This window comes from Anomaloglossus baeobatrachus, chromosome 3, assembly GCF_048569485.1.
Source record: "Anomaloglossus baeobatrachus isolate aAnoBae1 chromosome 3, aAnoBae1.hap1, whole genome shotgun sequence".
In the NCBI taxonomy this organism is placed as follows: Eukaryota; Metazoa; Chordata; class Amphibia; order Anura; family Aromobatidae; genus Anomaloglossus; species Anomaloglossus baeobatrachus.
Window position 1 is genome coordinate 326,469,420 of NC_134355.1, and position 18,193 is coordinate 326,487,612.

General features: G+C 46.2%; 1 protein-coding gene across 1 annotated transcript; it reads right to left on the reverse strand.

The window, feature by feature from the left end:
- Positions 1 to 11,597: 11,597 nt before the first annotated feature.
- On the reverse strand, positions 11,598 to 13,437 carry GPR6 (G protein-coupled receptor 6). Its single transcript, XM_075338347.1, has 2 exons — positions 13,258 to 13,437; positions 11,598 to 12,945 (listed from the first exon to the last, which is right to left on the reverse strand). The coding sequence occupies exon 2, from the start codon at positions 12,924 to 12,926 to the stop codon at positions 11,943 to 11,945; it is 984 nt and encodes a 327-aa protein (XP_075194462.1). The 5' UTR covers positions 12,927 to 12,945; positions 13,258 to 13,437; the 3' UTR covers positions 11,598 to 11,942.
- Between the last annotated feature and the right edge of the window lie 4,756 nt (positions 13,438 to 18,193).

An 18,193-nucleotide genomic window follows, 5' to 3' on the forward strand; every position in this document is an offset into this window, starting at 1 on the left:
TCTGAGTTACGAACAGCTGCTGCTTGATCACGTGTGGCTGCTCATTAAGAAACTAAATATTCCCTGCTCTCCCTGCCCATCATCCTGGGCGTTGAGAGCAGTGAGTACAGTATCTCAGCAGCTGACGGCATGTGGGAGCACAGCGCTCACATCAGCTGTCTGCATCATATCGCACACTTAAAACAATCTTACGCTCACGCACTCTCCGCTCCCCCACAGGGTGGTATCCTCATCTCATTCAGGTAGCTAACATGGTATGTGGGAGCGTGTCAGCTGATGAGCGTGTGAGCGCTGTCAGTTGCCTGTATGAGATGAGAACGGCCGCGCTGCAGGGGACCGTAAGGAAGGTGAGTATAATAGTTCTTTTTAAGTGTGTGGTGTGATGGTGGCCATGTACCATGATGGTGGGCTATGTGCCAGGATGAGGGGGCCATGTACCAGAATCGGTATTGGGGATTTAAGGCAGGCAGCTCGGGGATCTAACGGTGTCCATGAATCTCAGGATATATTTTCCTACGGTAGCATTTCACCTGACTCTCTATATACTTGTGTAATTTTAAATTAGAGCTGTGGCCTTTTTGACACCAAAAATAACGTATGTTATTCTTTTTTATTAGACTATGGAGTTTGTGTCATATGCAGAGGCGTAGCTAGGTTTTCATCTAAAGGGGGGTGAACTTTCTGAATGGTCCCCTAACCAGGTAACCATGTTTACCCCACTGTTACAGTCTGTGCCCCCCCCCACCCCGTGTCACAGCTGGCACCAATCTGTCACACTCTGCACCACCCCTGTCACACCCTGTACCCCTCTGTCACATCCTGCACCGCTCTTTCACAGCTTGCCCCCACTGCCACTCTATGCCTCCTCTGCTACACAATGCACACCGCTATGTCACACAATGCACTCCTCTGTCACAGCCTGCCCCTCCTCTGTCACATCCTGCACCACTGTTACAGTTTGCACCCCTCTGTCACGTTCTGTTCTGCTCTGTCACTGTTTTCACCCCTCTTGTCACACTCAGCCCCTCTCTTCTCACACTCAGCCCCTCTCTTGTCACATTCTGCCCCTTTCTTGTCACACTCTGCCCCTCTCTCATCACACTCTGCCCGTCATTTGTCACACTCTACCCCTCTCTCGTCACACTCTGCCCCTCTCTTGTCACACTCTGCCCCTCTCTTGTCACACTCTGCCCCTCTCTCGTCACACTCTGCCCCTCTCTCGTCACACTCTGCCCCTCTCTGGTCACACTCTGCCCCTCTCTGGTCACACTCTGCCCTTCTTTTGTCACACTCTTCCCCTCTTTTGTCACTCTGCTCCTCTCTTGTTACACTCTGCCCCTCTTTTGTCACACTCTGCCCCTCTGTTGTCACACTCTGCCCCTCTCTTGTCACACTCTGCCCCTCTCTTGTCACTCTCTGCCCCTCTTTTCTCACACAAAGGAATGGGGGGGTCTAAAACAAACAAAAACTGTGTTTTCACATGGCCCTGGGAGCCAGCAGATCTGAGTGGGCCCTCTAGGTCATGGGCCCGGGGCGACCGCCCCCTCTGCCCCCCAGATAGCTACACTACTGGTCATATGCTAATAAATAGAAGGTCATGGTATTATCTTAAGCTGGGTTCACACTAAACGACAGCGACAACGACGTCGCTGTTACGTCACCATTTTCGGTGACGTAACAGCGACCTTGTAAGTCGCTGTTATGATCGCTGCTTAGCTGTCAAACACAGCAGAAGCAGCGATCATAACGTCGCTGTGTTACATGTTCAGAGAGCAGGGAGCCGCGCTTAGCGCTGGCTCCTTGCTCTCCTAGGTACAGTACACATCGGGTTAATTAACCCGATGTGTGCTGCAGCTACATGTCACAGTGCAGAGAGCAGGGAGCCGCGCGCACTGCTTAGCGCTGGCTCCTTGCTCTCTTTGCTACAGTATACATCGGGTTAATTACCTGATGCATACTGCAGCCACATGTCACAGTGCAGGAGCCGGCGCTGGCAGCAAGAGCGGAGGCTGGTAACCAGTGTAAACATCGGGTAACCAGGGAAAGGACTTCCCTTGGTTACCCGATGTTTACGCTGGTTACAGCTTACCGCAGCTGCCAGTGCCGGCTCCTGCTCGCTTCATTTCGTCGCTCTCTCGCTGTCACACACAGCGATGTGTGTGTCACAGCGGGAGAGTGACGACGAAAAAATGAAGCTGGACATTCAGCAACGACCGGCGACCTCACAGCAGGGGCCAGGTCGTTGCTGGATGTCACACACAGCGACAGCGACGGGACGTCGCTGCAACGTCACCGAAAATGGTGACGTAGCAGCGACGTCGTTGTCGTTGTCGCTGTGTGTGACACCAGCTTTAGGGAAGGCTGCCATGCTTGTGTCTGCATGCAGGTAATAGATACTTCTTTCTACAATACACATGTATTATAGTACTAGAAGGTGGCCCGATTCTAACGTATTGGGTAGTCTAGAATGTGTATGTAGGTTAGCAGATTGAATAATAAGGTAATGAATGGACTGGACGGGTTAGGTTTAATTTAGTATTCTTATAATTGTTTATGGCTTTTAAAATGACAAACAACAGGAGGAACAGCTTTAATAGATGAGTCTAATGTTTAATGATGTCCATTGCTTGTAATGAAAGAAGGCCGTGAACAGTGTAAAGTTAAGAAAAAAATATGCTGATGCTGTGATGTGGCCTAATGCTGGTATGTGCCCCTATCGTGGTGCAGCCACCATCCTGACATGTGCCCCCATCCTGCGGGGTAATGTGTGCGCGGGGGGGTGCGGGCCATTGGAGCCGAGCGGGGCCATGGCACTGAGGACGTCAGTGCCGGGGACTGCATAGCTGGCGACAGGTGACTATTCGTGTGTGTGTGTGTGCGTGTGTGTGCTCAGTGTATACATGCGGAAGGCGGAGTGCGGGGGGGTGGAGCCGAGTGCGGTAATGTATGCGGGGGGCTGAGGCGAGCGGTGGTTATGTGTCGGCTGGGTTGCTGGTGTGGGCTCCCGGGGGTGCAGCACTCACCGGGGAGTCGGGGTTCCATGTGGGTGCGGGGAAAAGTGTCGGGCGTCGTCCTGTCGGCCCGTAGTTCGGGCTGTTCAGTTAGCTGAGCCTTTGGTCGCAGGCTCTTTAGAGCACGTGGTGTGGCGACGGTTGTCACTGTAATGACATCATTTCTGAGCAAGACAGACAGACAGAATAAGGCAATTATATATATAGATATTGCAATAACATAAATGTAGTGTTTAATCTAACGTCCTGAAAATAATCAGTCATTGATCACCAGAGAAAACACACTGTAGCACATAATTTTATTGCGTTACGAGGAAAGGGTTATGATGAAAAAAACCTCAGGATCTGTAATAGTTCATACAATGAGATAAGTCAGAGAATGCAGCTCCAGAATTAAAGCCAACCCAAGGTGTCAATGACTGACTTGAGGAATGAGACTAGGAATCAATACTGTCATCATGAGAGGATTATGTTACATATTAACTGAGGCTTGGGGATGGCACCAGCCAGCTTCACCTCCCACGGCAATCAAGTTTATCTCCAGCCACTTCATTTCCAGGCAGATTAAACAAAAATATCGGACAATTGGATGAAGTTTAGTGCTAGCACTGCCAACACGCATTGTTGATTTAATTAACCCTTTACTGATATACTGAGGCCTTTCCTGCAAAAATCAGAGGTGTTTGGAAGATTTACAATCATAATTTCATTTTAATTTATATATTTAACTACGAGAAATTCTAAACTACAATCATATTAAGTAATTGCATGTATTTTATCTTTGTTTTTTAATATACTTCAAGTGAACCTGTCGGCTGATACATGATGCCAAACCTAGGTATGATCAACGGGGCCTCAGCCAACATAACTGATACCAGGAAGCAACATTATTATTCTGTTGTCTGAAGCCCTGCCCCTTCTGGTCACATGGGAATGACATCAGCAAAGGTCCTTCTAGCCCCGGGGTCTCAAACTTGGCTGGGTATATGGGCCGCACATAGAAAAAAAATTATTTGAGGGGCATTTTTTGCTGGACCCAGTGACATTTTTAGTGATCACATATTTATTTTCTATACACCTTTTGGATAACGTTTTTTGAACATTTTTCACTTGTTTATTATAACAAATGTGAACGTTTTTATTTCAGTTTATATATTAAAAATACTTTTTATGGGAAAAAAAAGTAATTCTTCATTTTGATTTTATCTCCTTCTTGTAAGTAATGTTGTTTTACATTTACCACCATATAGTAATTTTGGCCAACATTTTGTAGTAATATTTCCTGCTGGTTCTCAGCTTTTAGTAATGTTCCTATCCTGTAGTAATGTGTCCATATTGTGCCCTGTGCTCAAGTGCCCATATTGGGCCCTGTGGTAATGTCCCCATATTGTGCCCTGTAGTAATGTGCCCATATTGTGCCCTGCATTAATGTTCCCATATTGTCCCGTGAAGTAATATGCCCATATTGTCCAGTGTAGTAATATGTCCATATTGTCCCCTTGTAGTAATGTGCCCATATTGTCCCCTGTAGTAATGTGCCCATATTGTCCCCTGTAGTAATGTGCCCATATTGTCCTCTGTAGTAATGTGCTCATATTGTCCCCTGTAGTAATGTATCCATATTGCCCCCTTGTAGTAATGTGTCCATATTTCCCCCTTGTAGTAATGTGCCCGTATTGCCCCCTTGTAGTAATGTGCCCATATTGTCGACTGTGGTAATGTGTCCATATTGTGCCCTGTGCTGTGATAATGTGCCCATATTATGCCCTGTGCTGTGGTAATGTGCCCATATTGTGCCCTGTGCTGTGGTAATGTGCCCATATTGTGCCCTGTGCTGTGGTAATTTGCCCATATTGCGCTCTGTAATGTGCCTGTAGTGCTCTTGAAAACCAGGTAGTTGAACATGTAGGCCCCCGCATAACACCCATCCCACGAAGGGTTATATCAGCCAACCTGAAACCCTAGTCACCCCCCTTAGGGAAGGACGGACACACCAGTGGGCGGGACCAGGCGGATAGGGAATGCCCACCTAGGGGTCTGGAGAGCCCGGGGCAGGAAAACAGGGTAGATCAGTTAAGGTAGAGTTCAAGTGAGGAGTGAATTCTGGAAGGTGCCAGGGTCGGAGCCTTGACACCTTGGCTAGGTGGCAGACGGTGGCCACAGTCTGCAGGAGACGGGAAGACGGCAGCCGGAGATCTGAGGTGGACCAGGACAGGGTTGGAGCCCGCCGATACCGACACCAGAGAACCGACCCGGAAACCGTGTGCACAGAGGGGGTACTTGGACCCTGAAGCCAGGACCGGCACCGACGGCCTAGCTAATTAACCAATTGAGGGCAGAATTTTAGGTCCTGTCCCATCCTAAGTCCCGAAAAGTAGACAACCACCCACAGAGAGGGATAGGGCAACCGCCAGGGCCCGTAGATCTCAAGGGTCAGCGTCAGATGGGCACGGCTCCCAACCAAAGGACCGGGTTTCACATCGGGAAGTCCTACCTACAACACATTGAGTGCAGAGGAGAGAGACTTTGACTACCAATCCAGGTGTGGGATCAGATACACCCGTCTACGGCAGCCGACCACCATCCCCTTGGTTTACCACAGGACTCGTGTGCTTCATTCGACCGTGAGTAACATCCCCAGCCCAGCCGGGTGTGCCGGCCCCTGCAATCACCATCCTCAGCACAAAGACATTGGGCCCCGGGACATTCATCCCTACCCACGGAGGGGTTAACATGCAGCTGCCAGCCCAACGTCCCCGGGAGCCCTGCAACGGCAGCGGTGGTGCTACATCTTACCACACACCGTGGGTGGCGTCACAGACATCTTACAAACAATCCCGTACAAATACGCCCCCATTTTATTCGGAGTGTCTGCGCGACCCCCGGGTCCGGAGGACCCCTCGAGCCGCACCGTAGATCTGCATCCAAGCAGCACCAGCTGCTGGCACAGGGGTGGCACATGCCCATATTGTGCCCTGTGCTGTGATAATGTGCCCATATTGTGCCCTGTGGTAATGGGCCATATTGTACCCTGTGCTGTGGTAATGTGCCCATATCGTGCCCTGTGCTGTGGTAATGTGCCCATATTGTGCTCTGGTAATGTGCCCATATTGTGCCCTGTGCTGTGGTAATGTGCCCATATTGTGCCTTGTGCTGTGGTAATGTGCCCATATTGTGCCTTGTGCTGTGGTAATGTGCCCATATTGTGCCTTGTGCTGTGGTAATGTGCCCATATTGTGCCCTGTGCTGTAGTAATGTGCCCATATTGTGCCCTGTGCTGTGGTAATGTACTCATCCTGTAGTAAAATCCCGTTATGACATTGTTCACATACAAAAAAAAAAAAAAAAAGATTCCTATCACCTTCGTTCCCTTGCTGTTTTCCTTACCTGCTTGCAGCACGCAGGCACCTAGTCTCCGTGATGATCGCTGTCCGGTTCACGGAGCAGAAGCCATCAGCGTTTTCCTTCTGTGGAACAATTTGCAGCACTGCTCTCCTCACATCTTTACTAACGGCGGCCGCCAGACAATCAGAATAGACCTACATTAACTGCTGTTCTCTGATTGGCTGGTGGCAGCTGCCATTAGTAAAGATGTGTACGGACGTGCGTCTCTGTGCGGTGCTGCAAATTCACCTGCAGGACAGCGCTGACGATGGCGGCCCCGTGTATCGGGCTGCAATAGTCACGGGGTCTAGGTGTCTGCGGGCCGCAAGAAGCAGCCTCAGGTGCCGCATGCGGGCCGCGTGTTTGAGACCTTTGTTCTAGCCCCTTAGTAAAACGCTTCTTTAATAGAATTAGCATAAATAACACGTGGGGTGAGGATGGACAGGCAGGGGGGTGGGAATTACTATGAAAACCCACCCCAGCTATTATCTGATCGGCAGCTGCCGCCAATCAAAAAGCTGCTCATTTTACAAGCTTTACTTGCTTGTGTTTTAAAACCTATACATCTGAGCTGACAACTAAAGATATGTAGAGAATTAGCATGATAGTGCCAGTATAGCACTGGTTTTAGATTATATAGGAAAATCCTGGTGATTGGTGCGCTTTAAAAACCTTCTCAGTCTCCTCCTATGGTTATTTTTCTCAGGTTCAGATATGATTGAAAAAAACTACAGTGCGCGTTTAAATGTACCAATAGTTTGCCTTTTTTTTATCATGTCCTAACCATTTTGCAATTATCATTTTTCCAATCCAGTTAAAGAAATTCAAGCTAATTTACGTGGTTTGCTGAGGACAATAAGACCTGTTTACTTTTTACCCAGTTCTGGTGGGTGAGGCCCATTCAGTTTTTCAGTGTATATGATGGTTGACAAGTAGTTTCATGATATTTCTTTACTAGATTTTCATTTAAAATGTAACATATTGCTGTGTTAGCAGGATTTTCTGCTGTGTTTTAAAAATGAACAATGGGAAGCCACTCTGATAAAAAAACAAAAAAAAGCCATACCAGCATAATCTGACCCCTGCTCCATGCTGGAGCTCAGATCATCTATATCTCACCAGAAGCGTTGACATCCCAACCACCAGTTACTTCATCCTATAGCCAACCCAGCGGCGGTGCAACCTGTGCAGCTGCACAGGGACCCAAGAGGTACAGGGGTCCATTTCTGCCTCCACAGCAAGTGCAATGGTGCATTTTAATGAGTTATTGGCCTGAATAGGGCCCATATACTGTTCTTGCACAGGAGCCCTTTTCTGTCTGCGTCTGTCAGTGAGCCAATCAGTTGCCTCACTGATCACTAGTGGTATTGACATCATCACTTCACATCTAGCAGTGACCTCCAAAGTGGCCACAATGCAGTAAGGGCAGATTCTGCTGGTAAGTATGGTTCTTTTTCTCTTTTATCACTTGCATTGAGCGAGGCAGCGCCCATCTGGTTGGAATGTGACCGGGTGTGTGTGTATCACATACTCAGAGCCATGTGACAACAATTCCCGGCTCTGACACATGGAGAATCCTGACAGCGCACAGTGCATCTGATGTGAGGATTCACAAGTCTGCAGTCGCATAGAGTGACATATAGAGTGACTGCAGACTTGTCATTTTAGACCAGGCAACCTCTTTAGCCTGCTTTACACCTTTCAATTTCGCATACGATATCGTATGCGATGTGACCCGCCCCCATTGTATGTGCGGCACGTTCAATTTTTTGACCGTGCCGCAAAATCGATTAAAAGCTGTCACATGTACTTACCCATCCATACGACCTCGCTGTGGGCGGCGAACATCCACTTCCTGGAGTGGGAGGGACGTTCGGCGTCACAGCGACGTCACGCGGTAGCCGGCCAATAGAAGCGGAGGGGCGGAGATGAGCGGGATGTAAACATCTCGCCCACCTCCTTCCTTCCGCATTGTCGGCGGGAGCCGCGGACGGAGGTAAGCTGTCGTTCAATGTTCCCGGGGTGTCACACACCGCGATGTGTGCTGCCTCGGGAACATTGCACAACCGCATGTTCAAACTTTGAGAAATGAACGACGTGATGCGATGAACGGATTTTCGTTCAATCGCAATTGCACAGAGGTTTTACACGCTACAATCATACGTACGATGCCGGATGTGCGTCACTTACGATGTGACCCTGCCGACACATCGTAAGATTTATTGTAGCGTGTAAAGCGCCCTTTTAAGTCAAACACTGCAAACATGTAAATGGAAAAATGCTTTTAAAACAATGCCAGAACTGAACACTACTTCTAAAACTATGTGAACAGACCCTAAGCTTCATTTAGATTTAACTTCTTTTATAATGCTAAAAAACAACAACTTATCTTCACTAATGTAATGGAACAGATTCATCAGAGTTGGGCCAGTGTGTCCATTTTTTTCATCAATGATTATCTGATGTTCACAAAAACAAAAATTTCACAGCTTCTCCTACCCATTTCAATGTTAGGCCACATTCACATGTTCAGTAGCTGGTGAGTTTTTTTTTCCTCAGTATCTGTAAGGTCATGTGCACACATTGAGCATTTGGTGAGTTTCTTACCTCAGTATTTGTAAGGTCACGTGCACACATTGAGTATTTGGTGAGGTTTTTTTTACCTCAGTATTTGTAAGGTCACATGCACATGGTGACTAATTGGTGAACGAGACTTTACTATTATACTTTTCCTCTGATTGTTCTACTCCTGGTTTTGACTCACAAATACTGAGATAAAAAACTGACCAAATGCTGACATGTGAACGTAGCCTTACCCATGTGCTATCCGTGACTTTCACAGACACATAGCCTGATATGATAAATTTTGATTAGTCATTCAGCTCAAAAATGGACATGTGTTTTGCTGTTTTCTTTTCCAGACACACGTGGGCAGGGAAAAACATGGACATGGGAAGAACAATAGACCATAATAGATATATGTTCTAACCTTCAAAAACATAAAACATGTATGTTAAAAACTAAGGTCTGAATGAGACCTTCAAAGCCATATCCTTTAAGAATGTTGTACAATTAAACTATTAGTTGCACATGACAACTAGTAATACTCTGGTATTATTAAAAGATGCTATTGGCATAAAAAGTGTAATGACTCAATTAAAAAAACAATAAGATAATTAAAAAGTTACAATTAGGAGCAAGTTTGACATTCAGTATATTTTCTCTGTATCCTTAAAGAAGCACTTTCATGAAGTTTTTTTTCCATTGAATGTGTGCATATGTGTATGTACATGTAGTGTAGTGTGAGTTTATCAATTTACTCACCTACAGCCACTTTCTCGGGGATCCAGCACCATTATGCTCCTTTTCTCAGTGATGTCACTGCTTTTCAGACTAGACAGCTCACTCATTGCTCTATGTGTGAACCAGAAGTCTCTTTTACAATGTAAGTTTATGGGGACTTGTTCTGATGCGCAATAGACTTACATTATAAAAGCCACTTCCAGGTCACACAGAGCACAGTGTGACTTGGAGAGTTTGAAAAGCAATGATGTCACTGAGAAGAGGAGCAGAACGGAACTGGACACCAGAGCAGACATAGATAGGTGGGTATATTATTCACTACATACACATATGAACAGATATACGTAGCAAAAAAAAATAAACTTCATGGAATGCTTCTTTAAAAGGGAACCAACCAGCAGGACTTTCACATATGAAGTAAAGGCAGTGCCATACTGGCGCTAGAATGGTGAATCAAACAATACCTTCAGTTTAGACATTGGATGTTTAATTGCAGACAAAAACGTTATCTAAGGTCCAGAAATGAGAGCATTGGTTGAGTGGCATGTGCATCGGGGCGAGACTATGTGGGTCGGATCTTGCATTAATATTCCTCCCCTGTGTGCTTTAAATTTACATAGAGGACAGCAAAGAACACAGGAGAGGAATATTAACGCAAGACCCGAAACCATAGTACCGCCCCATGCCACTCAACCAGTGCTCTCAAATCTGGATCTTTGGATGCTTGATTGCAGAAAAAAACCTTATCAATCTCTAAACTGAAGGTATGATTTGATTCACCATCCTAGTACCAGTATGGCTCTGCCTTCACTTTATATGTGAAAATCCTGTTGGTTCATTCCCTTTAAATGTTATTTATACTGATATTCTTTTTTAAATGCAACGCAGATAAAATTTAAAAAAAAGCAGGGAAAGATGATGCTCATTCAGACTTAAGAAAAAAATATTTTAAAATGATTTAATTTTTTTTTTGCTTTGTTTTATTTTGCAAATTAGTAGTCTCTGATGTGCTCCATTCTGGTTAGTAGTCACTGAATACCATTGAAAATACGCTTTATGAGCTAGAGACATGTCTCATTTAACACCATTTCATAATTACTATATGAATTAATCTACCTGAAAAGTGTAGAAGAATACATTGTATTACCCAACAATACCAGAATAGGTATAAACTGCTGATTTCGGAGACCCCACTTTGATCACAAAAACAGTGTCAAGATAAAAATTAGGATCAGTGCAAGTAATGCAACCTGATATTTTAAAATTAAATAACCTGAACAACCATTGGTATTACTGTAAAAATAAAATGTAAATAATAACCCTTTATTACCTGTATAAATCAGTGTATAGACACAACTTCATGGGTAGTTTGCAGTTTTGGGGGAAAATGCCCAATGCTCACAGTGATCATTATAAAAAAAACATTAAACAGTGCAAAATAATAGTACCTTTATGGCCAGCTTTAGTTGGAGAGCAGAGCTATCACGAAGAATTGTCTTCCCTACCTGTTATGCCGGCAAGTGGGTGACCTGACTTTGTTTTTTAACCCTTTAGCTACCGTTAATAGTGAGGGACAGGAGACAGGACTGTATATCGTGAGCTATAGTGTGGCTGTTATTGGTATTCTGCTCAGGTATAATGACCGGGAAAGTACAAGACCTGGGAGCATCTCTAATATTGAAAAAATCCAGGCATCGAGATATTTCATGTTGGGGTATCAATTATACAGCCTTTATAGCAGTGAATGGACGTGTTCACTGTGTGCTTAGATGCTAAGTCTTTCATCCAGCCTGCAGCATCCATTTTTTGTCATGGAATATTTCTATGACTAATGCTCAGCTCACTACCCTACCTGCATGCAAGCCACAGGGAAGAACAGATCGACACAGCCATAATAACTACATGTCAACGACTTTTATTTCGTTGGTACAAAAGTTCTCAGCATTTGTGACAAAATATATTATAACATAAAACAAAGACATTCCTTCTCAGTCAGCCCCCACAACACTGATTTGGCAGTACAGCAGCTCAATATAAAGTGCAATATTGAAGCATACACACTTCACACATGGGTCCTATATAGACTTGCTCATTGTTCATATTCAGGATGGACCATTCCCAGAGAGATCAAAAAAAGATAAAGTGCTAGAGGTCCAAGGTTGTGTCTTAACAACTACACAGCACACATCTAGTTGTCCATAGCAGGCACGATTGTAGTCACTAGATTTCCATTTGTGCAGTCACTTACACATCACTGGGTGATCTGGAGCGAAAGGACACTTTGGATTGAAAGCAGCCACAGAAGAGAACCCACATGGATCTTTGTATTTCATGATTTCTGTAGGCGTAAATAATAGGATTGATCATTGAGTTGTAAGTGGCAGGTAGGAGGGTGGCATATGTGTACACTGAGGGGTATTCATGGTCTCCCACCACACAATAAATAGAAAAAGGCAACCAACTAGCCCCAAAAGTCCCAAGGATGATGGCAAGAGTAGACACTCCTTTCTTTGTGGCCACGTAGTGGGATGCTGTGAGGAAATGTTGCTGTAGTGCTATTTGATGAGCATGTCTGCAGACTATTTTGCAGATTTTTATGTATAGATGCAGCATTAAAATAAAGATGAAAAAGAATGAGGTGGATAATAGAGTCACATTACTTTTGGTCAGAGGACTGACAATGCTACATGATGAGATGTCATCTAAACAGTTCCAGCCTAATACTGGAAGGAGACCTAGACATATGGATACCCCCCAGGTGACCACCAGCATGAGATGAATCCATAGGATTGTCTTCTCTGAACAGTAAGTCAGTGCATTGTACAATGACAGATAGCGGTCCACGGTGATGGCCAATAAGCTGCTCACTGAAGCTGTGAATGAAGCCACAAGGAACCCCACCGTTATCAAGTTGATAGTCTCTGATTGAATCACATACTGAAATACAAAATTAAGGATCAAGCCAAAGCCAGCAAGGAGATCTGCTGTAGCTAGGCTCCCAATCAGTACGAACATTGGGGTTCTCAGTGTTGGTGTGTAGAAGATGATGGCCACCACAATGGCATTCTCACAGGCAATGATGGTCCCTGAGATACACAGCATAATATCCCATGGGTTGATGGTAAACACTGAGAAGAAAGCTGACAACTCCAGGGAACCATTGACATCGCTGGTCTGGATCCACGGTTCAGAGAAGCTCGTGTCGCTGTCATTAAGGCTTTCATTCATTTCTCCAGAGTATGAGTGCCTGGGAAATACAAAGTGAAACATAGGAAGTGAGCATAATGTCTAAAATCACACACAGCACATTGCACAGCAGCACTGCTGACACTGTCCATGGTGCTGAAGCTTCAGGCTATAGTAACCAGCACATTGAAGTCATGCATCATCCTAAATATAATGTAGTATAATATTAACTATATATTAATATATACATTTATAATATACATGCATAGTCTATACAATATACTGAAAATAGAATACATCCTATAATGTGTACAATACGGTTATTATTAGAAGAAAACATCAGTATTTTTGAATGGCAGGTTCCAATGCTTACCTCTACAATGACTTAGCAGGGCATTTCACAAGTCAGCTGTAGCAAGCATGTAGAGTCCTGGTATATGCAATGTGCCCTATGTAGCTCAGTCCTCTGACCTGATGTGTAAGGGACTGGTGCTGTGGCAGTCTGGCAGGGAATATTGTACTGTAGCCTCAGACTGTATGTTGTGGGAAGGGGTGGGCTGTGTATAAGAGGAGGAGACAGGAGAAGTGCTGGGACTGGCTGTGGCTGCTCACATAGCTTCCTTACATTGTGCTGCTGCTTGTTCTGCACTGCATGGCACCAGGGGATGACTTAAGCCATTGACGTCCATGGGAAGCAAACTTATCAGAAGCAGAGGCTCAGTGATGCCGCACATACTGGCGTCTTACAAACACTACAGATAATAACCCAGAAGCTGCCATACAGATGAGCCTGATAGCAGAATAATGAAATATAAGCTCCAGAAGGGATAGTGAAATAACAGGCTTTATGTCTGTTCTATGCTCAGTTCACCAGGTTCATGGTAGAAAGCAGGAGTGCATGCAGTTCTTAATCTAGACAATGTGTCACAAAAATACCACTAATATTCCAAGATTGAAGCCAGAATTCTAAAGATACATTGAGCGACTGCTAGAAAGAAAAAGAAGTGTTTATATACAACTCTGAAATGATTGAAACCCATCAGGCGCTCCCATTCTGAAATTCAGCTAATGCTGTTACAATCTGTATCATAATGATTCTGAAAAATAATGTCGTTTGCACGGATAGTCAGCAGGACAGCATAGCAAAGCACAAGAAATGCTCCCGCGGAAATTTAGTAGAGTCAGCTCTAAAATACACGAAGGCATTGACGTAGCATAAAAAATGTATACTTACAGAACCATTATCAAACTATCACTATAATCCCTCATTGTAGTAGTATAATATACTGTACCTCTGCAAGTGTTTTAGCACATTTAGAAAATGCATGAGTATGTAATGTGGCGATTGTCATAGGCGAGGTGTAGTTTCTTACCCTCTGCCACACTACATGAAGTTGGGGTCCTGGCTGGCTGTGTGGACTTATGTCGTGGGGGCAGTATGCACTGGCATGCTGCAAACTGCATACTGTCCTTTTCAGGGCTAATTTAAATAGATTCTATTCTCTAATAATACTGCTGTTAGTCTGGAATTAGTGTAGAGTTAGCTTCTGGAATAGGGATAGTGTATTAGAGCATGTAGTCTGCTCTTACAGACCTTGCTGTTGCTACATAAGAAAAAATCTATTCTATAAAAATACCACTCTTATCTGCATGTAATGTGGGGCAAGTGTGGCACCCAGGGATATGGGGTACTCAGTTCCGGACAGAGTCTCTATTGGCAATGTCACAGTGGTAGCCGTTACCCAGTTCAGTGCACTGGGCACTTTTTGTAATGGGGATATTTGCAGGGGATTATTGGATAAAGCTTAATGTGACGCCACTTGCGGTGTTGCGGCTAAGTATAGGGAGCCGCCGCTGCAGAATGTTTCTACTGGGGCTGATGAAATTAGCAACTAGTATGGTAATCCCTCCGCAAGTACAGTAGGGTATTGCCCCAGCGGGTGTATGGTGCGGTGGGCGTCGGAAGAAGGAGTCCAGACAAGTTCATGACGCCAGGAAAAAGGATTGTAGCACATAGAGATATGGGGTACTCGGTTCCGGGCCCTGGGCCCTTTTTGTAATGGGGATATTTACAGGGGATTATTGGATAAAGTTTATACGTGATGCCACTTGCAGTGTTGAGGCTAAGTAAAGAGAGCCGCCGCTGCAGAATGTCTCTACTAGGGCTGATGGTATTAGCAGCTAGTATGGTAATCCCTCTGCAAGTAGGGCATTGCGCCATTGGGTATATGGTGAGGTGGGCGTCGGAAGAAGGAGTCCAGACAGGTATTCAGTGCAACTGGTTTACTCACTGCTGAGATGTTAACTGGTTGCCCGAGGCCGGCTGGTTTCACCTCCAGGTCCCCGTTGTTCCAGTGCCAGTCTGGTTCTCTGGTACCTTCTTCCCCTGCAAATGTCTCTGGTAAGTGGGTCACCATGGTATAGAATACTGAGGGTCCCCTGTCTGTGGTTTGTCCACTTCTGTCCACCTGACGGTAGCATGAACCCTGTGGGGTTGGAGTCTCTGGTCCTGTCCCCGGTTCTCCCTTTGCTATGGAGTCTTCGGATTCTTTAGGGTCAGCAAGGTTCTTGATGGTCCCCTTTGCTGTGCAGATGTTAACAGGTCAGCTTGAAGCTCTTTCTGTCCTAGGGTCCTGTACCCTGTTGGTGCGTAGTTCGAGGAGTACTCCATTGGCAACCACTTCTCCTGGGTACCAGGTCACTGTTAACCTGAGTCAGGACGTTTCCTCAGTCACACCTTTACACTTTTACAGTCACTTCAGTTCTGACTAATGGGGGCTTTACATGGTACAATCTAACGTGCGATTGCACGAGTGATCGTACCCGCCCCCGTCGTTTGTGCATCATGGGCAAATCGCTGCCCGTGTCGCACAAAGTCGTTAAACCGCCGTCACACGTACTTACCTGCTGAGCGACCTCGCTGTGGGCGGCGAACATCCTCTTGCTGAAGGGGGCGAGACGTTCGGCGTCACAGCGACGTCACACAGCCGCCGGCCAATAGAAGCGGAGGGGCGGAGATGAGCGGGACGTAAACATCCCACCCACCTTCTTCCTTCCGCATAGCCGGCGGGTGCCGCGGGACGCAGGTAAGCTGTGTTCATCGTCCCCGGGGTGTGAACAACCGGCGCCATGTTAAATAAACACATTTTTAAAACTTAGCGATGAGTACACGACTCACGATTTGTGAGCGATTCTGCGTTGCTCGGAGGTGTCACACGAGACGACGTCGTGAACGATGCTGGATGTGCGTCACCGTGACCCCGACAAGGCATCGCACGACAGCTCGTCTCGTGTAAAGCCCGCATTAGACTGACTACTCTCCACAGTCTGCCCCCTCCCACCTGGTCAACTAGTGGACTGAAGTGGCTCCACCTCTAGGCGGCCATCCATTGGTCCCACCCTAGCTGGGTACCATTATATTGGGGATTTGTTGGGGAAAACTGGGATTACCTGGGTTTTTGGTGTTACCGGCACTGGGGTTCTTGGTCCCTAAGGGGGTAGGCCCTGCATCCTTGTGGGGATGCAGAACCTTGTAGCACCCTGATGGGTTCAGGGGTGCTACACAAGCTGCTGGAGAAGGGATAGTGCATTAGAGTGGCAAGATAAGAAAAGACCGCACTTCTCCGCTGTGCTGGAAATCTTATATTCAATAATGTGCAGGATAGGAGGTGGTCCCGTGGAAGCCTAATCAATAGGCGAAACGGCCCTCGTCCTCTCCTAGGAGCTGGCGTACAGGTTACCTCCAGCCTTTTATCCTGCACATTATTGAATATAAGATTTCCAGCACAGCGGAGAAGTGCAATCTTTTCTTCTTATCTTGCCGCTTCATGGATCTTTTTTTGTGACTGGCACCCCGCGCTGGATTTGGATAGATCACGGTTTGCCTCCCGGCACATGCGGTACCGCAGGTAACACGCAGTGGTGCAGGACCATTCTTTCTTGTTTGATAGTGCATTAGAGGCATGTAGGCAGGGATTCTAGCGTTACAGACCTTGCTGCTGCTATGTTAACCCAAAAGTCCTTTTCAGGGCTAATTCAAATCTATTCTATTCTCTAATAATACCGCTATTAGCTGCAATTAGTGTAGTGCAAGCTGTTGGAAAAGGGAGAGTGTATTAGAGACATGTAGGCAGGGATTCTAGCCTTAGGCGGGCTTTGCATGTTGCGACATCGCAAGCCGATGCTGCGATGTCGCACGCGATAGTCCCCGCCCCCGTCGCAGGTACGATATCTTGTGATAGCTGGCGTAGCGAACATTAACACTACGCCAGCTTCACATGCACTCATCTGCCCTGCGACCGTCGCCCTGGCCGGCGACCCGCCTCCTTCCTAAGGGGGCGGGTCGTGCGGCATCATAGCGACGTCACATGGCAGGCGGCCAATAGCGGTGGAGGGGCGGAGATGAGCAGGATGTAAACATCCCGCCCACCTCCTTCCTTCCTCATTGCAGCCGGGAGGCAGGTAGGAGATGTTCCTCGCTCCTGTGGCTTCATACACAGCGATGTGTGCTGCCGCAGTAACGAGGAACTATATCGTACCTGTCGCTGCACCGGCATTATAGAAATGTCGGAGAATACACCGATGATACGATAACGACGCTTTTGCGCTAGTTAATCGTATCATCTAGGATTTACACACTACGACATCGCAAGTGACGCCAGATGTGCGTCCCTTTCGATTTGACCCCACCGACATCGCACCTGCGATGTCGTAGTGTGCAAAGCTGCCCTTACAGTTCTTGCTGGTGCAACCGAAAACCAAAAGTCATTTTCAGACCTACATCTGTTCTATTCCCTTTTCCCCAGTAATACAGTTGTTAGCTGCATTAAGTGTAGGAATAGCTGCCAGAAGAGGGATCATTTTTGGATTAGAGGCCTATGGGCAGGGTATATTGCTTTACTGTCTTTCTATGGGTATACTGCTACTGCAACCTAACTGCATTGGTCAGGGCACAATTGATGTTATGGGACACATGCTGGTGTAAGGCGGAGACAGCACAATGGGAAATATAGTGGTGGCTGGAGATCGAGTAACGCAGGATGACTCCCACCATGAGGTTGTGGAAAGTCTCAGAGTCCACAAGCCTTAATGGCAACATTTCCAGATGAAACAGTCAGGATGTACAAGCACATAGCATCTTGTGTACTTTCTCCATCATCACCTGGTCTACGTGCAAAGCTTCATCATTAACTGTGAGAATTTGAGTAGACACAGAAGCGGGATGTTACGCTGATTATGGCATCGTCGGCGTTCACCAATACTCAAATCATTGAATGAAGAACCTAACGAATGTCAGACATCCATGCCCA

Coding starts and splice junctions, on each gene's coding strand:
- GPR6 (XM_075338347.1), bottom strand. CDS start 12,926: ATGAATGAAAGCCTTAATGACAGCGACACGAGCTTCTCTGAACCGTGG.